Below are 26,464 nucleotides of genomic sequence, written 5' to 3' on the forward strand. Positions count from 1 at the left end.
AACCCTAAACTACTGCCAATTTTCACAACAATAAACTAGCTTTATCTTATTATTTTATATTTTAATATTTAAAAAAAAAAACATATTGAACTTTAGCATTAACTGAAAGAGCAACAGAAATAGAAAAAAAAAATTAACAATGTTTATGGAGATTAAATTGAAAGAAATTGCACTCCATACCATTACAATATGGCATTAACAAGACAATGAAACTAAGTAAAAAGGTTTTATTAAACCAGCTAAAAAATCATATTTCATCCTGACATGGCAAAATGTACATATTGTAGGTTTCACTTATATAAGAGAATATCAGCCTTATTAAAAAGACACCCACCAGAAACCACAAGCAACATTTTACCACACAGAACCCACACAGTGTCTATGTTTTTTATATACGTGACTTTCCAAAACAATGGAATCACTTCAGTATGTAGACGGCCCGTCACACCAACATCATCAAGGGAATACTTACATAATTCTCCCTCTGAGAGCATCACTGAATTTAAGAGTCTTCTGTAGGTCTGCTGGAGGAGGTGAAAATGGTGTGCTTACACTTTTGCTGAGCATCTCTTGAAGATGACCTGGGAGTCCTTTAGAGGTAAACTTGCAGCCCTGTTTCAGCTAAAGCGGTTACAAATGTTCCTCATCACAGGATGGATGGCATCAACATCATCATACACTGTAAGACAAAAGCAGAAAATACACAAAAGCTTCATTATGATGTTGCAATAAAGTGTAGTGATGAAGGCAGTAGAGCAGAGTAAAAACCTAGAACAGTCATAAATTAAGTGCTTTGAGAGACTGGTTCTACAGCACATCAGAGCCAGTCTCCCACTCAGCTTTGACACACATCAGTTTGCCTATAAGGCAAACAGGTCCACTGAGGATGCCATCGCCACTGCCCTTCACACAGCACTCACACACCTGGATCACCAGGGGAGTTATGTGAGGATGCTGTTCATAGACTTTAGCTCTGCCTTTAACACGGTCATCCCCAGCAGACTGGTGACCAAACTCACAGACCTTGAACTTTCCCAACCCACCTGCATCTGGATTAAGGACTTTTTAACAGACCACACCCAGTCTGTTAGATTTGGCCGCCGTCACTCCTCTAGGGTAACACTCAACACTGGAGTTCCACAAGGTTGCGTGCTGAGTCCTCTTCTCTACGCACTCTACACCCAGAACTCCACCCCCACCCACTCCAGCAACACGTTTGCGGACGACACGACCGTGGTGGGACTCATATCTGGTGGAGACGAGACCGCCTACAGGGATGAAGTCCAGGGACTGGCTGAGTGGTGTGCAGAGAACAACTTGAACTCCTCTAAAACAAAGGAACTGGTTACAGACTTACGGAGGAGATGCATGAGAGAATGCATGATGAGAATTCTCAGGAAAAATAACCTCCATGAGAAGCTGCTGGTGTCCTACTACCGCTGTGCCATTGAGAGTGTGTTGACCTACTGCATCTCAACATGGTACGTCAGCTGCTCAGCGGCAGGAAGGAGAGCACTACAGAGAGTGATCAACTCAGCCCAGAAGATCACCAGCTGTCCACTGCCCAGTCTGGAGGACCTGTTCAGCTCCTGCTGCCTCAGCAGGGCAGCCAACATCCTGAAGGACTCCTCCCACCCTGGACATCATCTGTTCCAACAGCTGCCTTCTGGAAAACGCTTCAGGTCCATCACATCCAGGACAAACAGACTGAAAAACAGTTTTTACCCCAGCGCTGTACGGGAACTGAACACAGCAAAACACACATACATTCACAGAGCACTACCAAGGAACTGAAAACTGAAAAGTAAAAAAAACAAAACAACAACAACAACACTGATAGCTGCACTTTCACCAGCCATGCGCACTTTCACTTTTCCATATTTATTTTGAAAAAATCTCTAAACTACTCAGGACTTGTGCAATAATCTGTTAATTATATTGTATATATTTTCATCATCCACTGTGTAAATTTGTGTGTCTATTTTTGTTTTTAGTCGTGTTAATTATTGTATGCTTAAGCACCTTAAGGATTGCTGCTCAGTTTCGTTGTACATTGTGCAATGACAATAAAAGTATCTTATCTTATCTTAAATATCTTATAATCGACTATAAAAGACACAATTATTCATATGAAGTTGGTTCATCACATTACATTTGATGGCTATACTGTTTCACCTCCCATTACTTTATTCCACTTACCCCTGAGAATCTTCCAAGAGTCTTCTTCTTTTGTTTTCTAAGTAAAAATAATGAAATATCCTCCACAGAGAAAATTCTGTATGATTTCATGCAAATGACTTTTCTATTTACTAACTTTCTTTAGTTATTTGTGTTTCCAATAATAAAAATGCTGACCTTTCACTGAACACATGGTAGTTAGCTAGCTAATGATCAGGATTTGTCTCCAGATATTAAAGAAACACACAGGTTTCAGCTCTAGCATTTCTTGACCGCAGTGCTTCTAACTGTATGGTGGTCTTTGAGGGGTCAGGTACGGAGCGGATCTCTGGTTGTGCTGTAGCTTCCTATCCCGCCCATTGCCCCACTCCCCCACCCCCCAGTCCTACTGCCACACCCCGGGTTGCCAGATAAGGAAAAACAACAGCAAGGAAACACAGCGAGCTGCAGCCGTGGAGGCGAGGAAGCGACCTGGACCTGGATCATAAGATGTTACACAACTAATCTACGTCCGACTATCTTTCCAAAAATCCCTTTGAGGCGTTGATTCGTTATTTTCACAATGAGGAGTTTAGTGATCAGTGTAAAGAGGCTGCTGCATCCCTGTATAACATTCTAATGAAGTCTGAGGTTGGTGAAAAAAATGCTGCTGCTACTGTTACCGCTTTGTTTTTCTGCACGCTGTCATTTCATTTATTAAACATGTTCCTCTTCTCATTTTCATGTATTTCATGTTATACACATATATCCTGATGTAGAAAAAAGAAATTCCCATAGTATTACTCCATATCCATATTTATCATGTTTTTGCCTTAAATGTATTTAACTACACTGATTAAACATATATAGCATGTTTCATATTATTAATACAACATATTATTACTTATGATGTTTAACAACTTTTTTTTACTTATTCAGTTTTACTTCTTTTTTTATTTTTCAACAAAAAAAAAATATATAAAAAATTGCATCCAAAAAAAACAAAAATCTACAATCTACAACTTTTTATTCAAATTTTTGTTGTTGATAAAAAGGTGGTGGAGGAACGGGTTCTTCTGGAGGTGGGTTTTTCCTTGACTTTAAATATATATATATAGGTATAAAAATACACACACACACACACACAGTCTGTCATTTGAGTTTTTTTTTTGGTTTGTTAATTTGCTTGTTTTGGGCTTTATTTCTAAACGTTATGGCAGCGAACGAACGTTTAGAAGAACTTTATTAGGACGGTGGGGAGTTTGAGCGGTAGACAGAGTTTTATCCGTAGTCTTAAGTTCTCTGGTTCCTTCAATAATAATAATAATAATAATAATAATAATAATAATATTATAAACAATAATATAATAATAAAATGAGGCCGATGTTTTTCTTGGGAGTTTAGACACATATTCCTTACATAAACCCAGACTAATTAATTTCAGAAGGAACGTGGTTCTAGTTTAAGGAAAAGGAAAAGGAAGCTCAGTGGTGAATTGATTTGGTGGATTTAAGCAATTTTTCAGTACAATGATGGAAAAAAAATATTCTCACGTGTATAGACATTTTTTCTAAAAACTCCTGGGTAAAATAAATGAGCACGAATCGTGACTAGGGCTTATAAAATATTTTTGGAAGGCAGACGACCCCTCACTCTACAATCCGACAAAGGTAAGGAGTTTTTAAACAAATCTTTTTAAAACCCTTTGAAAAGATATAACATTAGACATTTCACTACGGCTAGAGAACTGAAGGCCTCGTGGTGGAGCGTTTCAACACAACTCTCACGGGTCGTATGTTTAGGTATTTTACGGGGTTAAACACTTACAGGTATTTAGATGTGTTGAAAGATCTGGTGCATTCATACAATCGTACGTTTCACAGATCTATCAGAATGAAACCCGTTGAGGTGACGCGCTGTAATCAAGTTCAAGTTTATCATTTATAAGGTAAACGGGTTGGTGGTTAAAATATCTGTCTCTCTACATTTACAGTGAACGACGTGGTTCACATTTCCAAAGAAGGCAGGGCGTTCACCAAAGGTTACCGGCAAACATTTTCAGTCGAATATTTCGGAAAGCGGGTCGAAGATTTACGGACAGTCAAGAGGGCACAGGTCTGTCCGCGCTCAGTCGAGTGCACATGCGCCCTCCGGGGCAACGCGTGTCTAATAAGATCATATTATATCATAATATGTAATAAGATCTCGCAGGTACTCAGGAGTGAGGCCATGTAGGGCTTTGTATGTTAATAGAAGAATTTAGTAATCAGTACAGAATTTAACTGGGAGTCAGTGCAGTGCTGATAGAACTGGACTGATATGGTCAAATGTTCTAGTTTTAGTAAGGACCCTGGCTGCAGCATTTTGAACTAGTCGAAGTTTATTGAGGTTCCTGCTGGAACAACCTGATAAAAGTGCATTACAGTAATCTAGTCTTAAGGTAGACAGTGGCGGGGGACAAATGAACATTCTGAAATTGTACAATAGTACAGCTCATTTACACTCAGCTAAACGTCTCGCCATAGACGCTCTATTCTTAATGGGAAAGAAGGAGAGGAACAGTAGCATTAGCACAGCATTTACCCTGAACAGCTGATAAAGAGAACCTTTATGTTAAAAAAGTGACAAATTCCAGCATATTTTAAAAGTATTGAGCAAAGAAGTTATTCAGTGAATCAAGACGTGTGTCCACTATTTTTAAAAGGTCATGTATAGACCTTGGTGGTCAGGCATAGTTTTGAACTGCTTTAAGTGAAAATACAGGAGCAGTGCTTGAGCAGTTCTCTACCAGCTACATGATCTATATATAAACAGAACTGCAGCAGAATCCACTCTGTGCATGAACTTGATGAACCTCCACTGAACTCTGCGTGCAAGACACCTTTTACTTCCCTGTATCCTGTCATTATTTTAAATGTATTTTTTTGTTTTTTAACATTTTTGATAATGTAATAGCAGTGATGTGTGAAGATTAAGACACACCTAGGGCTGGGCCTAAATGTCCAAATATTATGTTAAAGGACCATAAACTCCATTTTTCCTCTTTTCTCTTCAGTCCTACTTAGTGTTTGTGAATCACACTTTAGCCCTTACAATTAAAACTGTTTTTGTTTATTACAGTGCCTTTAAGAAATATGTAAATGAGCTTTGTTCTGATTAGCTGTGTTTCTCTGAAGTTCAAGCTCTCAAGATGGAGTGAATCATTTGTCAAGTTCTAGCAGATGTATGAAGTGGAGAATTCAGCATTTCATTTCAGGTCATTTCTCCTGTGTGGGGTGAAACTTTTGCCGTTCTCGGTCAGGTACTTAAACTACAGGATGTGGGAAAATAAACATTTTATTTTAGGTCTTTTCAACTGTGTGAAATTCTGTTTCAGGTACTTTAACCTAGATACAGTGGGGTATGAAATGTTTGATTTCTGATATTTACAGTATTTTTAGGATTACATTTCAGGGGGTGAATCATGTTATCTGAAAAATGGGCTACGCTAACCCTCTTATAGAATCCATAGGGGGCGCTACAAGCTCTGTGTTGAATGTGAAGCGCAACACTGTTGTATCCCGTATTCAGAGCTATGCTACTGAATTCTGTATAAAAAGTAGCAGAACTTTCCTACAGACCACAGTAACAGAACACTGTTCTACCAGAATAGAGTAGCGTAACGATGTCTTACAGAACACAGTAGCCTGAAACTGTTCATTCACAGAGTAGCATAATGCTTTCATTCAGAAGACATTAGAATAATTATTTTAATACAGAATACAGTACCAGTTCTCTTTCAACCAGAATACAGTAGCATAACACTACACAACCAGCATAGAGGAGAATAACTCTCACAGAATACAGGATTCAATTCAAATGAATTTTATTTATACAGCGCTTTCACATCAAATGTGGTCATACAGCAGCTTTACAGAGATCGTTTGAGCAAGCCAGTGGCAACAGTGGCAAGGAAAAAGGAGGAACCAAGACTCAAAAAGGGAACCCATCCTCCTCTGGTCGACACAGGATAGCACAATGAAAAGCAAAACAGCAATAAAACACGGAAATAAGGGAATATGGCCAATTTGCCGTCAAGCCATAAAAAGATGAAAACAGGAGTGAAATGAAGTCCATGCAGGTACACGGTCATAAGCACAGCCATGCAGTGAGGGGAGGATGACTCAATTCGAGGACCCAGGAGCGGACAGCGGGCAGGAGGGTAGAGAGAGAGAGAGAGAGAGAGAGAGAGAGAGAGAGAGAGAGAGAGAGAGGTCTGTCGATGGAACAGTTGAAACTGGGCATCTCAACACATGGAAACGAGAGAAAAAACACAAAAGGGTTAGGATGGGAGGGGTGGAATCACAGCAAAAACTTTTTAGAAATGGTTGCAGCAGGACATTGTAGGCAAAAGCAGCCAAACACAAATGCACTCGGACCCGCAGACAGCAGGGGGCAGCTTAGCACATGGAGACCAGAGATGAAATGAAGAAAAAGTAACAATGAAGAAAAGGTTTAGGTTTATATGAATATGAACAACACTAACACCGCTCAAGCACAACAATTTATACAGAACACAGCAGCGTAATTTTCATGCAAAACACAAGCAGGACACAGCAGGCCAACATGGATCAAACCGAACACAAGCAAGTGGCACAGCTGCAGCCACCTTTAGCACTGTGCTTGCAAGGCAATCTCGAGAAATTGGATTTTTAGACACAGCAGCATAATTATTATATAGAACACAGTTAATTGACATCGATCAAGCAGAACACAGCAGCGTAACAATTTTAATGAAAAACACAAGTAGGACACAGCAGCGAAATACCAAATCAAGCAGAACACAAGCAAGTGGCACAGCAGTAAAATCTCGTTCAAGCAGAACACAGCAGCGTACCAACGATCATACAAAATACAAGCAGGGCATAGCAGCCCAATATGGATCAAGCAGAGCACAAGCAAGTGGCACAGCTGCAGCCACTTTTAGCACTGCGCTGGCAAAGCAATCTCGTGGAAAATTGGAGACTGTGGGTGTAAAAGTTTTACCTGTTTCTTACTGAGAGGGAGATTGTGGAGGAGTCTGAAAAGTACAATGCGCCACCTTTCTGCACGTCGCTGGGGAAGATGCAATAAAGGTCTACAACATGTTACAATTCAGTGAGGAAAATAAATAAATAAATAAAAATAATGAAGAAAAGGTTTAGGTTTATATATAAATATGAAGAGCACTGTAACAACGCTCAAGCACAACAAAGCAGCAAAACAATTTACATGCAAAACACAAGCAAGACACAGCAGCCCAACACCGTTCAAGCAGGACAGAGTAGCGAAATATTATTCAAGCAAGACACTAGCAGAGCAATTTTGATGCAAAACACAAGCAGGACACAGCAACGCAACATGGATCAAGCAGAACTTAGAGAAACATTATTCAAGCAGAACACAGCAGCGAAATACCAAATCAAGCAGAACACAGCAGTGGAACACAATTTTGATGCAGAACACAAGCAAGACACAAGCAGGACACAGCAGCAAAATTATTATACACAACACAAATCATTGACATCGTTCAAGCAGGACACAAGCAAGTGGCACAGCAGTAAAATATCGTTCAAGCAGAACACAGCAGCGTACCAACGATCATGCAAAACACAAGCAGGACACAGCAGCCCAACATGGTTCAAGTAGAACACAAGCAAATGGCACAGCTGCATCCACCTTTAGCACTGTGCCGGCAAGGCAATCTCTTCGAAAATTGAGACTGTGGGTGCAAAAGTTTTACCTGTTTCTTACAGAGAGTGGGATCGTTAAAGAGTTTAAAAAAGTTGAATGCGCCACCTTTCCGCACATCGCTGGGTGCAGAATGCAGTGAAGGCCTACAACATGTTACAATTCAGTAAGGAAGAAACTGAAACAAGAAATGTGCTGAAAAACAAGTTCAGCGATTACCGAGAGTCAAGAAAGAACCTACCCTATGTTTGCCATTTGTTCTTCACGAGAGCTCAGGATCCAGTTGAAAGCGTACGGGAAGAATTTGGGAACCGGAAACTGTAGAATTCAGCAAAATACTCACATATTCTGGTCACCGCATGTCACTGTTGGGAAAGCTACCACTCACCTGTGAACACAAAAGCCAAAAATGCTAAACTGAATTTCACATATTGTTGACGGTGATGTACCAGCAATACTAGGACGTTAGACATGGGAGAGGTTAGGTGTGGTTTAAAGAGTGCATGGAATCGCAATGTAAAATGACATTCTGAAAGACATTGATCTGTTCACTGTTCTTGGATTCCTACCAGGGCATCACCACATTCAAGTAGATCCCATGGTCTTACCAGTGATTAATCCACCAAGAAAAGTCCTAATTGCCCTGAAAGACAACAATCATTGATGAGCTACACAAAATTAAGGGGTGTAAATCACCAAACAGCATGAACCGAACGACTGGGTAAGCAGCACAGTGGTGAGAATTTTGGCAGATCAAACTTCAGATCACATTACAAATCCGGTACATGGCCATGTGCTCTCTGCAGAACTCAATCTAGATAGAGATAGTTGAGAGCTGTAACACAGAGCTGTAACACACATGCCTACACCAGAAAACAAGCAGGCACTCATGAGATTCATGGTCATGATTCATTACCTTTCCAAGTTTATTCCCAGCCTGTCTGAAGTCAGCGCACTGATCCAGAGATGCAGCTACTACACACAATCACCATGGAAGGATGGCCCAATGAGAAAAATCCAAACATACTGGACATTCAAAGCAGAAAAGCAAAATATAGATTAAAGACAAGCTGTAGAGAAGACAACTCAAGCAGAACAGCTATTATGACAGACAGACAAAGAGCCCACCAAGCATATACATGTGAGACAAGGTGAAAATTCAGAGAAGGGCAACCTGCTATCACGATCAGCCACAGTCCAGACGCCAGATGAAAGAACCTATAGGAGAAACAGAACACACATTCACAGGACACAGTTCAAGTTCCTGTCCTTCTCCAGATGTGGTAATGAACAGAAACAGAAACAAATGCCCTGCCTATGGCCAAGTGTGCAAATTCTGCAACAGAAAATCACTTTACCAAAAATGTGTCTAACAAAACAAACCAAAGCAGAAGGAGAAAAGAAATCATGTAGTTGAACAAAATGCAGAGGTTTACTCATTGGAAAAGCTGAAAAACATTGACACAGTCACAACAAAAGTGGAAAACTGGACAACTGGACTGTAAATAAAACTACAAGAACTTTGTCTTCAAGTTGGACACTGGTGCTGTTGTGTGGTTTAAAGATGGGAGAACCTATAGGAGAAACAGAAAACACCTCAGGACGACTGAAAAACAGTTCCCATCAGCATCACCCAATGTTGTTGCCGGTTGCCGATTCCCGTTTCGAGTCGCAGGTCAGTGAATCCGGTGCACCTGCAGAAACTGGTACTGCAAAACAATCAGACTTACCTGAGACATCAGAGAGAGACATTCTTCACAAGGTCAGGAAGACAAGTGAAAACACCAGCAAGATACAAGGACTGAATCTGGAACACACATACAGTACACATTTACAATATTCACAAACACATTCAGAGGACACGGTTCAAGCTCCTGTCCATCTGCTGACTGAATTTAAAGTTACTGTCATTTATTGCATCTTAGATTTGTTTAGGTTATTCTGCAATGTCAAGCTATTCTCATATATGAATAAAAAAAAACAAAAAAATTGTGGGCATGTCACCTATGTTATGTACCAAAGAGGCAACCAAACACAAAGTATATCACAGAGTCATCCTTAGTCCATACTTTACACCGAGGTACCGGTAAGAAAAAAGGAACACCGGCAGTGGTGTTCGAGGAGCCCTTAGCTTTTCTCGGGCCCGTTGAAAGCACTGACCACAGACCTGAAGAAGGCAAAAGACCACAAATTCACTGAGTTACATGACTCGTTAATCAGAGACAGGACTGTTTGTTGTTGACAGTGATGTACAAGCAATACTAGGACGTGAGACATGATGGAAGAACCTGTAGGAGAAACAGAAGACACCTCCTCAGGGCGGCTAAAAGAGTCTCAATCAGTATCACCCAATGTTGTTGCAGATTCCTGTGTCGAGCCGCAGGTCAGTGAATCCGGTCCACCTGTAGAAGCCGGTATTGCAAAACAATCTGACTTACCTGAGTCACATCAGAGAGAGGCATAGAGAGAGGCTTCTTCCACAGACATGAAAAAGGCAAAAGACCATGAATTCGGTGAGGTGCATGACTCGTTAATCAGAGACAGGACTGTTTGTGGTATTAGGGAAGACTAATTGTGGGCAAGGTTGCTGAAAGAAACAGATCAGACATAGACAAAGGCCATGAATATCTGCTGTGCAAATGAAGGGACATCAAATGAAGTGAAAAAAAAAAGTGCTCAATGAAATACAAAACAGAACAACAGAAACAAAAACAGTTGGGTTTGAACAGAATAGCAAATCCAAACTAGCTAAAAATGAACAAGCAACAGAAGCAAGCTGCTCCAGATGTGGTTATGAACATAAACAGAAACAATGTCCTGCCTATGGCCAAGTGTGTAAATCCTGCAACAGAAAAATCACTTTACTAAAAATGTGTAAAACAAAACAATCAGAGCAGAATGAGGAAAAAAAATCATGCAGATGAACAAAGGACAGAGCAGGAAGATTTCTTCATTGGAACAGTTGAAATCAGAAAAACAGAATGTTAGACAAACAAACACTGTCACAACAAAAGTGAAAAGTGAAATCTTGAAATAAACAAGAACATTGTTTTCAAGTTGGACACTGGTGCTGAATGCAAGGTCATCTCAGAAAATGTCTACAAGTCACTTAGATTTAAAACAAAACTCCAGAATTCAGCTTGAAAACCGCTCACATATTCTAGACACTGCAGGTCACCGTTGGAAAAGCTAACGCTCACCTGTGAACACAAAAGCCAAAAATGCAAGATTGAATTTCACATTGTTGACAGAGTTTGTATGAACGTTGTTGAGAGTCCTGCACAGCCCAAATCATCCTAATTTATAGTTATATTCATATTAAGAGAAACAAAAATATATAAATTCAAGTGTGGAGATTTTACATGTTATGTAGCTAAGAGGCAGCCCTAGCTAAGAATCACGCAGGTCACCCAAAAGTAATAAAGTGTAAGTGTAGCACAGAGGCCTCCTTCCTCCATACTGCACAGCCATGCAGTGAGGGGAGGATGACTCCATTCGAGGCCCCAGAACCAGACAGTAGGCAAGAGGGTGGTGGAGAGAGCCAGGTCTGCCGATGGAACAGTTGAAACGGGGCATCTCAACACATGGGAAAGAGAGAGAAAACACAAAGGGTTAGGAGGGGGGAGGGGGGAAAATCACAGCAAAAACTTTTTAGAAGGGTTACAGCAGGACAGGGTAGGCAAGAGCAGCCAAACGCACTCGCACCCGCAGACAGCAGGGGGCAGCTCAGCACACAGGGAAGAGAAAAGAAATTAAGAAAAAAAAATTAATAAAATAAAAATAATAATAATGAAGAAAAGGTTTAGGTTTATATATGAATATGAACAGCATCGTTACACCGCTCAAGCACAACAAAGCAGTCAAACAATTTATACAAAACAGCACTATAACCATTCTCATGCAGAACACAAGCAAGTGGCACAGCAGCGAAACAACTTTGATGCAGGACACAGCAGCCCCACATGGTAAAAGCAGAACACAGTAGTGAAATGTTGTTCAAGCAGGACACAGCAGTAAAATACCAATCAAGCAGATACAAGCAAGTGGAACAGCAGCGAAATACAAATCAAGCAGGACACAGCAGCGTAACAATTTTGATGCAGAACAAGCAGGACACAGCAGCCCAACACGGTTCAAGCAGAACACAAGCAAGTTGCACAGCTGCAGCAACCTTTAGCACTGTGCTTGCAAGGCAATCTCGTTGAAAATTGGAGACTGTGGGTGCAAAAGTTTTACCGGTTTCTTACAGAAAGTGGGATTGTTGAGTCTGAAAAAGTCCAATGCGCCACCTTTCCGCACATCGCTGGGGAAGATGCAGTGAAGGTCTACAACATGTTACTATTCAGTCAGGAAGAAACTGAAACAAGAAAATGTGCTGAAAAACAAGTTCAGGGATTACTGAGAGTCAAGAAAGAACCTACCCCTATGTTCACCATTTGTTCTTCATGAGAGCTCAGGGTCCACCTGAAAGCACTGAAGCGTACGGGAGGAATTTGGGGACCAGAAACTGCAGAATTCAGCAAAAGTACTCACATATTCTGGCCACTGCATGTCACCGCTGGGAAAGCTACCGCTCACCTGTGAACACAAAAGCCAAAACTGCTAAACTGAATTTTACATATTGTTGATGGTGATGTACCAGCAGTACTAGGGCGTGAGACATGGGAGATGATACAGCAGGACAGGGTAGGAAAGAGCAGCCAAACACAAATGCACTCACACCAGCAGACAGCAGGGGGCAGCTCAGCACATTGGGGAGAGAAGAAATGAAGGAAAAAATAAAAATGAAGAAAAGGTTTAGGTTTATATACATAAATATATGAACAGCACTGTAAACACCGCTCAAGCACAACAAAGCAACAAAAAAAAAATTATACAGAACACAGCAGCATCATTTTCATGCAAAACAAGCAGGACACAGCAGCCCAACATGGTTCAAGCAGAACACAGTAGCGAAATATCGTTCAAGCAGGGCACAGCAGCATAACATGGATGAAAAACACAAGCAGGACAGCAGCGAAATTATTATACAGAACAAGTGATGCTGTTCAAGCAGAACACAGCAGAGTAACAAATTTGATGCAAAACACAAGCAGGATACAGCAGCCCAACACGGTCGAAGCAGCACACAAGCAAGTGGCACAGCTGCAGCCACCTTTAAGCACTGTGCTTGCAAGGCAATCTCATCAAAAATTGGATTTTTAGGTGCAAAAGTCTTACCTGTTTCATACAGAGTGGGATTGTTGAGGAGTCTGAAGAAGTCCAATGTGCCACCTTTCTGCACGTCGCAGGGAAAGATGCAGTGATGGTCTACAACATGTTTCAGTTTCTTTCTCTCTGAATTGTAACAAGAAATGCGCTGAAAAACAAGTTCAGCGATTACTGAGAGTCAAGAAAGAACCAACCCTATGTTCACTATTTGTTCTTAATGAGAGCTCTGGATCCAGCTGAAAGCGTACGGGAAGACTTCGGGGACCAAAAACTGCAGAATTCAGCACAGTACTCACATATTCTGGCCACCGCATGTCACCGTTGGGAAAGCTACCACTCACCTGTGAACACAAGAGCCAAAAATGCTAAACTGAATTTCACATATTGTTGACGGTGATGTACCAGCAATACTAGGACGTGAGACATGGGAGATGTTAGGTGTGGTTGAAAGAGTGCATGGAATCACAAAGTAAAATGACATTCTGATAGACATTGATCTGTTCACTGTTCTTGGATTCCTACCAGGACATCACCACATTCAAGTAGATCCCATGGTCTCACCAGTGATTCATCCACCAAGAAAAGTCCCGATTGCCCTGAAAGACAACAATCATTGATGAGCTACACAAAATGGAGAAAAGGGGTGTAGTCACCAAACAGCATGAACCGAACGACTGGGTAAGCAGCATGGTCACAGTGGTGAGGATTTTGGCAGGTCAAACTTCATGATGAAAGTTCCAAGCTCTGCACACTGAACATACCCATTGAAAGATACAGATTCCTTTGACTTTCTTTTGGAGTGTCCTCAGCTTCAGAGGTATTCCAAAGGTCAATTGCAGACTATTAAAGGCCTGGAAGGTGTCGTCAACGTTACGAACGATATCTTAGCCTGGGGTGAAACGGTCAAGGAAACATGACGGCAGACTCATCCAAGTGCTGAAAAGGGAGAGACAGTGGAACCTGAAACTCAACAAAAACAACTGCAAGATCAGATCATCCCAAATCAGTTACATTGGCCATATGCTCACTGCAGAAGGTATCTCAATCCAGATCGAGATAAAGTGAGAACTGTAACACACATGCCTACACCAGAAAACAAACAGGCACTCTCATGAGATTAATGGGCATGATTTAGTACCTTTCCAAGTTTATTCCCAACCTGTCTCAAGTCAGTGCACCTCTCAGAAAACTGCTCGAGCATGACACTCCGTGGCAAGTCGAGCACAAAGCTATGAAAAACTGAAACCTGTGGTACTGGTAACACCATGGTACTGGTACACCATCTGTAGATGCGAGCTCAGAAGGCTTCGGAGCAGCAGTTCTGCAGGAGGGAAAGCCAGTGGCTAAATTACATTCCGAAAGGCAACAGCAAATGATCCAGAGATGCAGCTACTACACACAAGGACCATGGAAGGATGGCCCAATGAGAAAAATCCAAACATACTAGACATTCAAAAAAGAAAAGCAAAATGCAGATTTAAGACAAGCTGCAGAGAAGACAACTCAAGCAGAACAGTTATTATGACAGACAGACAAAGAGCCCCCCAAGGATATACATGTGGGACAAGGTGAGAATTCAGAGAGGGCAACCTGCTATCATGATCAGCCACGATTCTTCACAGTCCAGACGCCAGATGGAAGAACCTATAGAAGAAACAGAAAACACAACACACATTCACAGGACACAGTTCAAGTTCCTGTCCTTCTCCAGATGTGGTTATGAACATAGACACATTTTTGGTAAAGTGATTTTGCTGTTACAGGATTTGCACACTTGTCCATGAGCAGGACATTGTTTCTGTTAAACAAAACAAATCAGAACAGAATGAGGGGGGGGGGAAATAATCATGCAGTTGAACAAAAAGGCAGAGCAGAAAGATTTCTTCATTGGAACAGTTGAAATAAGAAACAAAAACAGGAGTATTAGAATAAATAAATAAAACAAGAACTTAGCATTCAGCACCAGTGTCCAACTTGAAGACAATGTCATCGCAGCACAGATCTACAAATCAGGTTTGAAACAAAACTCAAATCAAAAATGCAAGATTAAATTTCACATTGTTGACAGTGATGTACCAGCAATACTAGGACGTGAGACATGTGAGACGTTAGGTGTGGTTTAAAGATGGAAGAACCTATAAAAACAGAAAACACCTCAGGACGACTGAAACAGTTCCCATCAGCATCACCCAATGTTGTTGCAGATTCCTGTGTCGAGCAGCAGGTCAGTGAATCTGGTCCACCTGCAGAAACTGGTACTGCAAAACAATCTGACTTACCTGAGACACATCCGAGAGAGACATTCTTCACAAGGTCAGGAAGACAAGTGAAAACACCAGCAAGATACAAGGACTGAATCTGGAACACACATACAGTACACATTTAGAATATTCACAAACACATTCAGAGGACACGGTTCAAGCTCCTGTCCATCTGCTGACTGAACTTAAAGTTACTGTCATTTACTGCATCTTAGATTTGTTTAGTTTATTCTGCAACGTCAAGCTATTCTCATAAATATGGTGTCAAATGTACAGTTCATGTAGTTCAGTTCAGAGACTTCATCTCATTTCCCTTGAGTTTTAAAGCATTATGGTTCGACAGTGTTTGTATGAACGTTGTTGAGAGTCCTGCACAGCCCAAATCATCCTCATTTATAGTTCTATTCATATTAAGAGAAACAAAAATATATAAATTAAAGTGTGGAGATTTCACATGTTCTGTAGCTAAGAGGCAGCCCTAGCTAAGAATCACGCAGCTCACCCAAAAGTAATAAAGTGTAAGTGTAGCACAGAGTCGTCCTTCCTCCATACTTTCCACTGAGGAACTGAACCGGTTAGCAGAGGGAAAAACGGCCGTGGTGGTCGAGGAGCTCCTCGGCTTTTCCGGGGTCACGCAGACGCCGCCAGTCCCTCTCCGGTGCGGGAGTGGAGACGACGACTCTCGGTGTCCGTCGCGCCGGTAGTGCTGGAGCTCAGACGCCGCGTTGGAGGAGTCACGGGTCAAGCTGGACGACTTCCTTGCAGAGCGGCTGGAAAGCTCGTTTTTCCGCGGTCGCCATGTTTCTCGAGGGTAAAGAGAAAAACGCAAAGCGCGGTTAGTGAGACAGAGGACTGTACAGTAACACAGACAGCACAAGGATTCCAACAAGTGTCTAAGATGAAGAAGACAAAGCTCACATTACGGACTATAAAGTAGGATGGCCGGTCGAAGCTCTGTGTGGAATCACGGCTCGAGCTTTGAAAGCAGGGCCGCATCGAAACAGCAGCTCCGAGTCTCCTGAAAATACCTACGATCACGTGACCGCCGGAAACGAAGCTTCGTTACGTCACTGGAACGCAATCACGGGTCAATGCGCGTGAGTTTCCGGTCCCGCTGTAGACGAGCTGCATATAATCTGAAATATGTACTTAAATAAAACGGAAATACAGAACATGTGTGAATTTGCTTCACTTTCATGATAAAATTATTGACATTCCTCAGCATTCAAGGGTTTTTACTGGAGACGATGTGAAATGACCTTGAATAAAAACATTTTACAGCTCTATTTCTGTGTTCAACAGATGTACAGTCTACATGCACATTCAACAGTGGTGTTTTTCCCTTAATCTAATAGTGTCAAACATGGCTGTTGTGTTTAGGAGGAGAGTAAAGGAATTACACACTCAGATGAAATTCATTCAGTTAAAGGAAGAAACGCAGTCCGACATCGCTGTATGGAGCAGTTTGGACAAAGCTTATGAACACAAGTGAATCAGGCAGTGGTGGTGTAGTATTGTATTTGTACAACAGGTGGCGCAGTAGAGCTTCAAATGAACCACTTCGGCTTCAAATGGTTAAAAAGCCTCGTTCTGCTCATCCCTAATACAAAGATATGACTGGGAGAAAAAGGCAGCAGGAGAGCAAGCGCTGGACCTGTCAGCCGGAAGTGACGTGTCTGTCCAGTAGAGACAGATTTCTTCTACAGTGTTAAAGTTTTCATTTCACTTCATTTATTTTTTAATAAATTCAATTACATCATGATTTCCAGTACTGAAGTTTACACTTTCTGTCTCTCAGTGTTTTCATCTGCAAGCTTTAAAGACGCTGAGAATTAACCTATTTAATAAAATAACAAAAATGTATCAAATGTTTAAATCTGTATGATTTACAGTTTAGTACTATAAATATGTATGATGTACTAAATGTGGATTGTTCATCAAATAAACAACATAGAAATACTATGGCAGCATATTCTGGACTTTCTAAATGAAATCAAATATGCTAATTAAACAGTGTGTGTACAATTGCATATGAGTGTACAGTGTTTAAAGCGTTATCTAAATGAGGAGCTTTAGCAGTTTTGAGTTTATGGAAGATTTTCCATCTGCAATCCTCATCGTCGCTCCAGCTTTGCCCAAATGAAGCTGTAGTCCAGTTGTGTTGGGACGAGGCGCAGTCACCGGTATCGCCCCTTCCAGTCTGTCAGTCTACTTCAAGGAGGCACCCAGGACAGACGTTCCCGATAGAGCCAGGTGAGTTCATGTGAACTAGCTGCTTTTAAGCTGATCTTTTACCTTATATGTGACCATAAACGTACAGCGAATATTTGAAAGCTTGGTTTTCTGGTTTCGTGTGTGTTTGTACTTTAGCTGTACGACTGGAGGAGATAACTTGCTAGCGCTGCTGATGTTCGGCGTTAACTTAGAAACTTCGGGAGCTCTAACCTTTCTAAAAGAGGGGTCTTATTTTCCACGTTGTTGGAAAAGGTCCTGATAAAAACGGACTAACTTTTATATACTGTTTCATCCGACAACACAGGCTTTCTGCCGTTAGCTGTTTTAGCTAATCTTGTTGTTTCCTCCAGTAGGAATATTAGTTAGAGTTAATAGCTGATGCTGAGCTGCATTAGCTCTGTTTAACTCAACTTTACCTCACATATTTCATTAGTTCTTATTTAAGTGTGAATAGAAAACTTCCAGGGTCACATTTTTGCTTTGAAGCGTAATGAAAAAGTACTGATTGCTTTACAGTATCTGAAAGTAGTCCTCCTTCTAAGTAGCAGAATTAAATAAGCTCTCTTATTACAGCTGGAAGACCTTGTCAGTAGTTTTGCATTAGACTACATGCATTTATTGTGTTTAGGTGTGTGTGCTTGTGTTTTTGTGCATAGGACCCAATACCTGTCATTTGTCATTAGAAAAATGAAATTTCTGACTAACTTGTGAGGTTGAATGGAGCTATGCCTACTGAATTTGAACTTTTTCCCAGCAGGATGCTCATCATTCTGCTTCCTCTGCAGAAGTTTCTGCTTCTTCGTGTTCCCAGCAGGCTTGTGAGGTTGTGCTCTGTGGTCCAGTGGTGGAGGCAGAAGCTGTTCTCACACAGTCCACCATGAAGCAAAGAACCAGGAGGCCAAAGTTCCCAAGATTAAGGTATGTGAGTTGAGTGGTGAGTGAATAAATGAATAAAGTAAAGTAAACCCCTTGTAGCCCTCAAGCATGGCTCTAAGTCTTGACCTACTGGCTGGGTTTAATTCTGATAGGAAAGTCCTGCTTCGTGAGTCATGGTTGAGCTGGAACCTTTGCTCCCACAGTGATGCAGGAAACCAGGAGACCGAGGCTTCAACTCCCCTTCAGATTATTATTATTATTATTAACTAGTATTCAGCTCTGAGGTATTTGACGTTATCCAAATCACTTGACATGTTCTAGATAATCTGTCATGTTGTCTCTCAAGCAGATCCTGAAGAAAAGGAAGACTATACCTCTTGTAGCCAGTTAGAGAAGATGTCCAGCACGATTCCAGGTAACTTTCAGTGTTTGTTTAAACTGTGGTGAACATCATGAACCCTTTTAACCTCTGAAACTCCACAGGAACTCATTCCTCACTCCTCTACCTTTAGAAGGATTTGGCCAGTGTGTGCTGTATTCCATGTCATTGCTGAATAATAATCCTTAGAATGTCAAAGTCTGGGAGTTTAAGAGGTGAAAGGCCCTAAGGAGGTTCATGTCTTCTACGTGACACAAATGTCTTTATAAGAAATAAATGTGTTGTTGATCAGCTTCACCATCCCAGGAGGTTTCATTATTTTAGAATAGAATATCTTCAAAGGTAAAATCTGTGCTTGGGTTCGGTACCTACACTGATTCTAACCGTCAGTTTAATTAGAAAATACACAGCAACACAACACCGTCTAATCGCTGCTCCTGTCATTGAGAGAGAGGGAGTTTGATCCCTGGGAGGCCACAGCGATCAGAGCCTGAGATCCAAGGAACCTTTTTCACAACAACCCTCACGCTAACCTGCTGTTTGAAGTTTCTGAACATGCTGATGCAGCATTTATCCACAACTGACTAAACTCCTCAACATACAGTTTTTAAACCAGGAAGCCGAGGTTTCCTCTCCTGTATCTAAACTAAGATTAATCTTTAAAGTATGTGAGATATTTCCTCTTATTGACCATCAGTGTGACCTTCAGTTTAACATTCAGTCAGTGCAAAAGCTCTACACTCATGCTGCTCAAACACTTGTGGTACTTTTTAATATCAGTGCTGCAATACTTTCATTTCTGCCCCATTGTTGTTTTATAGAAACATGTTAGTGTACAGTGTGTAGAATACACCCTAAATAAACCCTCATAGTTGGAGATGGAAGTGTATGCAGTGTTTAACGTGTGTGTGTGTGTGTGTGTGTGTGTGTGTGTGTGTTTTCCATTGTAGGAAGAGAACGGGCTGAGATCCTCCTTTTCATCACAACTTGTCCACAGAGAAGCACACGACTAATCAGTTTATCATTAATACTTACATCAGTGCTGAGCAGCGTCTTCATTTCTACACTTACTTTAGACTCCTCCTTAATGCTTCATCTTTTCCAAACAGCTGTAAAGTTTATATTATTAATATCATGTTCAGGAAAAGAGCCTGAATGAAGAGCTGTTCTGCATTACTGATGTGTTCTGGATGTTTATTTGTTTCTACTCAAAGTAAAATTTAAAACTTCTCTCTGTATTTAGTCCAGGTTTAAGTTTAGACCTGCTGATCTCAGAACTGACCAGAGTCTCTTCAACAAAAGAATTCAGCATTTCTAAGAAAAACACTATATGACAAAAGTATTTGGACACCTGCTTATTTATTATTTCTTTTAAACTCAAGAGTATTAAAAAGGAGTTTAGCCTGCTTTTGTTGGAGTAACTGTTTCTACTGCCATGGAAGACTTTCTGCTAGATTTTGGAGCATTGCTGTGAGGAATGCATTTAGCAAGAAGAGCATTGGTGAGGTCAGAATATTGGATAATCACCCAACCTCATCTCCAACTCAAAGTTAAAAGTTTCCCCAGCTCACCCTAGAAGTAAAGGGCATCATGAGCACCATCATTCCAGAGAACACAGTTCCACCTCTCCTCAGCTCAATGCTGGAGGCTTTATACCCCTCTAGCCCACGATTGGCATTAGGCATGGAGCCGATAGGTTCATGTTTATCTGTTCCAGAGAGTCCTATTCTATTGGCAATACTGCATTACAGGGACAGTGTCAGCAATGGGTGCAACTGATTGCTGAATGCGTTGATTAAAAAATGGTGTCCAAAAACATTTGGACATATAGTGTGTTACTGTCAGATAATATAAAGAAAATATAATAATTACTTAATAAAATAAAGCTCTGCTGAACTGAGGCTTTATAAAAGTCTAAAAACAGGGCAGATCCTTTATCACAAAAATGAGTCTGTAATCAATCAACCCTTTCATGCAGAAATGAGGGAAAAGTGGTTGGATGCTGCTCAGCTTCACAGCTCTACTGCGCCACCTGTTGTACAAATACAATACTACACCACCACTGCCTGATTCACTTGTGTTCATAAGCTTTGTCCAAACTGCTCCATACAGCGATGTCGGACTGCGTTTCTTCCTTTAACTGAATGAATTTCATCTGAGTGTGTAATTCCTTTACTCTCCTCCTAAACAAAACAGCCATGTTTGACACTATGAGATTAAGGGAAAAACACCACTGTTGAATGTGCATGTAGACTGTACATCTGTTGAACACAGAAATAGAGCTGTAAAATGTTTTTATTCAAGGTCATTTCACATCGTCTCCAGTAAAAACCCTTGAATGCTGAGGAATGTCAATAATTTTATCATGAAAGTGAAGCAAATTCACACATGTTCTGTATTTCCGTTTTATTTAAGTACATATTTCAGATTATATGCAGCTCGTCTACAGCGGGACCGGAAACTCACGCGCATTGACCCGCGATTGCGTTCCAGTGACGTAAGGAAGCTTCGTTTCCGGCGGTCACGTGATCGTAGGTATTTTCAGGAGACTCTGAGCTGCTGTTTCGATGCGGCCCTGCTTTCAAAGCTCGAGCCGTGATTCCACACAGAGCTTCGACCGGCCATCCTACTTTATAGTCCGTAATGTGAGCTTTGTCTTCTTCATCTTAGGCACTTGTTGGAATCCTTGTGCTGTCTGTGTTACTGTACAGTCCTCTGTCTCACTAACCGCGCTTTGCGTTTTTCTCTTTACCCTCGAGAAACATGGCGACCGCGGAAAAACGAGCTTTCCAGCCGCTCTGCAAGGAAGTCGTCCAGCTTGACCCGTGACTCCTCCAACGCGGCGTCTGAGCTCCAGCACTACCGGCGCGACGGACACCGAGAGTCGTCGTCTCCACTCCCGCACCGGAGAGGGACTGGCGGCGTCTGCGTGACCCCGGAAAAGCCGAGGAGCTCCTCGACCACCACGGCCGTTTTTCCCTCTGCTAACCGGTTCAGTTCCTCAGTGTAAAGTATGGAGGAAGGACGACTCTGTGCTACACTTACACTTTATTACTTTTGGGTGAGCTGCGTGATTCTTAGCTAGGGCTGCCTCTTAGCTACAGAACATGTGAAATCTCCACACTTGAATTGATATATTTTTGTTTCTCTTAATATGAATAGAACTATAAATGAGGATGATTTGGGCTGTGCAGGACTCTCAACAACGTTCATACAAACACTGTCGGACCATAATGCTTTAAAACTCAAGGGAAATGAGATGAAGTCTCTGAACTGAACTACATGAACTGTACATTTGACACCATATTTATGAGAATAGCTTGACGTTGCAGAATAAACTAAACAAATCTAAGATGCAGTAAATGACAGTAACTTTAAGTTCAGTCAGCAGATGGACAGGAGCTTGAACCGTGTCCTCTGAATGTGTGTGTGAATATTGTAAATGTGTACTGTATGTGTGTTCCAGATTCAGTCCTTTTATCTTGCTGGTGTTTTCACTTGTCTTCCTGACCTTGTGAAGAATGTCTCTCTCGGATGTGTCTCAGGTAAGTCTGATTGTTTTGCAGTACCAGTTTCTGCAGGTGGACCAGATTCACTGACCTGCTGCTCGACACAGGAATCTGCAACAACATTGGGTGATGCTGATGGGAACTCTTTCAGTCGTCCTGAGGACGTGTTTTCTGTTTCTCCTATAGGTTCTTCCATCATGTCTCATGTCCTAGTGTTGCTTGTACATCACTGTCAGCAATGTGAAATTTAATCTTGCATTTCTGGCTTTTGTGTTCACAGGTGAGCGTTAGCTTTCCCAGCGGTGACCTGCAGTGTCTAGAATATGGGAGTGGTTTTCAAGCAGAATTCTGGATTTTGTTTCAAAGCTGATTTGTAGATCTGTGCTGTGATGACATTGCGTTCAGCACCAGTGTCCAATCTGAAGACAAAGTTGTTTTTATTTTGATTTTCACTTTTGTTGTGACTGTCAATGTTTTTCTGATGTATTGAGTTTTTCTGATTTCAATTGTTCCAATGAAGAAATGTTCCTGCTCTGCCTTTTTGTTCAACTGCATGATTTTTTTCCCCCCGTCATTCTGTTCTGATTTGTTTTGTTAAACAGAAACAATGTCCTGCTTATGGACAAGTGTGCAAATCCTGTAATAGCAAAATCACTTTACCAAAAATGTGTCTGTTCATAACCACATCTGGAGAAGGACAGGAACTTGAACTGTGTTCTGTGAATGTGTGTTCTGTTTTCTTCTATAGGTTCTTCCATCTCGCGTCTGGACTGCGAAGAATCGTGGCTGATCATGATAGCAGGTTGCCCTCACTGAATTCTCACCTTGTCCCACATGTATATGCTTGGTGAGCTCTTTCTGTCTGTCATAATAGCTGTTCTGCTTGAGTTGTCTTCTCTACAGCTTGTCTTAAATCTGCATTTTGCTTTTCTTCTTTGAATGTCCAGTATGTTTGTATTTTTCCTCATCGGGCCATCCTTCCATGGTCCTTGTGTGTAGTAGCTGCATCTCTGAATCATTTGCTGTTGCCTTTCGTAATGTAATTTAGCCACTGGCTTTCCCTCCTGCAGAACTGCGGCTCCGAAGCCTTCTGAGCTTGCATCTACAGATGGTGTACCAGAGATTTCAGGTTTTCATAGCTTTGTGCTTGACTTGCCACGGAGTGTCATGCTCGAGCAGTTTTCTGAGAGGTGCACTGACTTGAGACAGGTTGGGAATAAACTTGGAAAGGTACTGAATCATGCCCATTAATCTCATGAGTGCCTGTTAGTTTTCTGGTGTAGGCATGTGTGTTACAGTTCTCACTTTATCTTGATCTGGATTGAGACCTTCTGCAGCGAGCATATGGCCAATGTACCACATTTGGGATGATCTGATCTTGCACTTGTTTTTGTTGAGTTTCAGGTTCCACTGTCTTTCCCTTTTCAGCACTTGGATGAGCCTGCCGTCATGTTTCCTTGACCGTTTCACCCCAGACTAAGATATCGTTCGTAACGTTGACGACACCTTCCAGGCCTTTAATAGTCTGCAATTGACCTTTGGAATACATCTGAAGCTGAGGACACTCCAAAAGAAAGTCAAAGGAATCTGTATCTTTCAATGGGTATGTTCAGTGTGCAGAGCTTGGAACTTTCATCATGAAGTTTGATCTGCCAAAATCCTCACCACTGTGACCATGCTACTTATCCAGTCGTTCGGTTCATGCTGTTTGGTGATTACACCCCTTTTCTCCATTTTGTGTAGCTCATCAATGATTGTTGTCTTTCAGGGCAATCGGGACTTTTCTTGGTGGATGTATCACTGGTGAGACCATGGGATCTACTTGAATGTGGTGATGTCCTGGTAGGAATCCAAGAACAGTGAACAGATCAATGTCTATCAGAATGTCATTTTACGTTGTGATTCCATGCACTCTTTCAACCACACCTAACATCTCCCATGTCTCACGTCCTAGTATTGCTGGTACATCACCGTCAACAATATGTGAAATTCAGTTTAGCATTTTTGGCTTTTGTGTTCACAGGTGAGTGGTAGCTTTCCCAACGGTGACATGCAGTGGCCGGAATATGTGAGTACTTTGCTGAATTCTGCAGTTTTTGGTCCCCGAATTCTTCCCGTACGCTTTCAGCTGGATCCAGAGCTCTCGTGAAGAACAAATGGTGAACATAGGGTAGGTTCTTTCTTGACTCTCAGTAATCCCTGAACTTGTTTTTAGCACATTTCTTGTTTCAGTTTCTTTCTCTCTGAATTGTAACATGTTGTAGACCATCACTGCATCTTTCCCTGCGATGTGCGGAAAGGTGGCGCATTGTACCATTTCAGACTCCTCAACAATCCCACTCTCTGTAAGAAACAGGTAAAACTTTTGCACCTAAAAATCCAATTTTTGATGAGATTGCCTTGCAAGCACAGTGCTAAAGGTGGCTGCAGCTGTGCCACTTGCTTGTGTGTTGCTTCGACCGTGTTGGGCTGCTGTATCCTTCTTGTGTTTTGCATCAAATTTGTTACTCTGCTGTGTTCTGCTTGAACAGTGTCACTTGTTCTGTATAATAATTTCGCTGCTGTCCTGCTTGTGATTTTCATCAACGTTATGCTGCTGTGCCCTGCTTAAACGATATTTCGCTACTGTGTTCTGCTTGAACCATGTTGGGCTGCTGTGTCCTGCTTGTGTTCTGCATAAAAATTGTTACGCTGCTGTGCCCTGCTTGAATGATATTTCACTACTGTGTTCTGCTTGAACTGTGTTGGGCTGCTGTGTCCTGCTTGTGTTCTGCATCAAAATTGTTACGCTGCTGTGCCCTGCTTGAATGATATTTCGCTGCTGTGCCGCTTGATTGGTATTTCACTGCTGTGTTCTGCTTGAACAACCTTTCACTACTGTGTTCTGCTTTTACCATGTGGGGATGCTGTGTCCTGCATCAAAATTGTTTCGCTGCTGTCTTGTGCTTGAACAATATTTCGCTGCTGTGGCACTTGCTTGTGTTCTGCTTGAACGGTGTTTTGCTGCTCTCTCCTGCTTGTGTTCTGCATGAGTGGTTACACTGCTGTGTTTTGTATAAATTGTTTGACTGCTTTGTTGTGCTTGAGCGGTGTAACAATGCTGTTCATATTCATATATAAACCTAAACCTTTTCTTCATTATTATTATTTTTTTCTTAATTTCTTCTCTCTTCCCCGTGTGCTGAGCTGCCCCCTGCTGTCTGCGGGTGCGTTTGGCTGCTCTTGCCTACCCTGTCCTGCTGTAACCCGTGTGATTTTCCCCCCCCCTCCTAACCCTTTGTGTTTTTTCTCTTTCCCATGTGTTGAGATGCCCAGTTTCAACTGTTCCATCGGCAGACCTGGCTCTCTCCACCACCCTCCTGCCTGCTGTCTGGTTCTGGGGCCTCGAATGGAGTCATCCTCACCTCACTGCATGGCTGTGCAGTATGGAGGAAGGACGACTCTGTGGTACACTTACACTTTATTACTTTTGGGTGACCTGCGTGATTCTTAGGTAGGGCTGCCTCTTAGCTACATAATGTGAAATCCCCACACTTGAATTTATATATTTTTGTTTCTCTTAATATGAATAGAACTATAAATGAGGATGATTTGGGCTGTGCAGGACTCTCAACAACGTTCATACAAACACTGTCTGACCATAATGCTTTAAAACTCAAGGGAAATGAGATGAAGTCTCTGAACTGAACTACATGAACTGTACATTTGACACCATATTTATGAGAATAGCTTGACATTGCAGAATAAACTAAACAAATCTAAGATGCAGTAAATGACAGTAACTTTAAATTCAGTCAGCAGATGGACAGGAGCTTGAACCGTGTCCTCTGAATGTGTTTGTGAATATTCTAAATGTGTACTGTATGTGTGTGTTCCAGATTCAGTCCTTGTATCTTGCTGGCGTTTTCACTTGTCTTCCTGACCTTGTGAAGAATGCCTCTCGGATGTGTCTCAGGTAAGACTGATTGTTTTGCAGTACCAGTTTCTGCAGGTGGACCAGATTCACTGACCTGCGACTCAAAATGGGAATCGGCAACAACATTGGGTGATGCTGATGGGAACTGTTTTTCAGTCGTCCTGAGGAAGTGTTTTCTGTTTCTCTTATAGGTTCTTCCATCTTTAAACC

General features: G+C 41.6%; 1 protein-coding gene across 1 annotated transcript in view; it reads left to right on the forward strand.

Moving 5' to 3' along the window:
• LOC140542388 (uncharacterized) overlaps positions 1–23,128 on the forward strand; it is a 178,955-nt gene extending 155,827 nt beyond the window's left edge. Inside the window, exons 5-6 of the mRNA XM_072665335.1 lie at positions 1,186–1,344; positions 23,087–23,128. Of these exons, the coding sequence (XP_072521436.1) occupies positions 1,186–1,344; positions 23,087–23,128 (201 nt within the window). The remainder of the gene's footprint in view (positions 1–1,185; positions 1,345–23,086) is intronic.
• Positions 23,129–26,464: the final 3,336 nt, after the last annotated feature.

Source organism: Salminus brasiliensis, chromosome 20 (genome assembly GCF_030463535.1).
Source record: "Salminus brasiliensis chromosome 20, fSalBra1.hap2, whole genome shotgun sequence".
Classification (NCBI taxonomy): domain Eukaryota; kingdom Metazoa; phylum Chordata; class Actinopteri; order Characiformes; family Bryconidae; genus Salminus; species Salminus brasiliensis.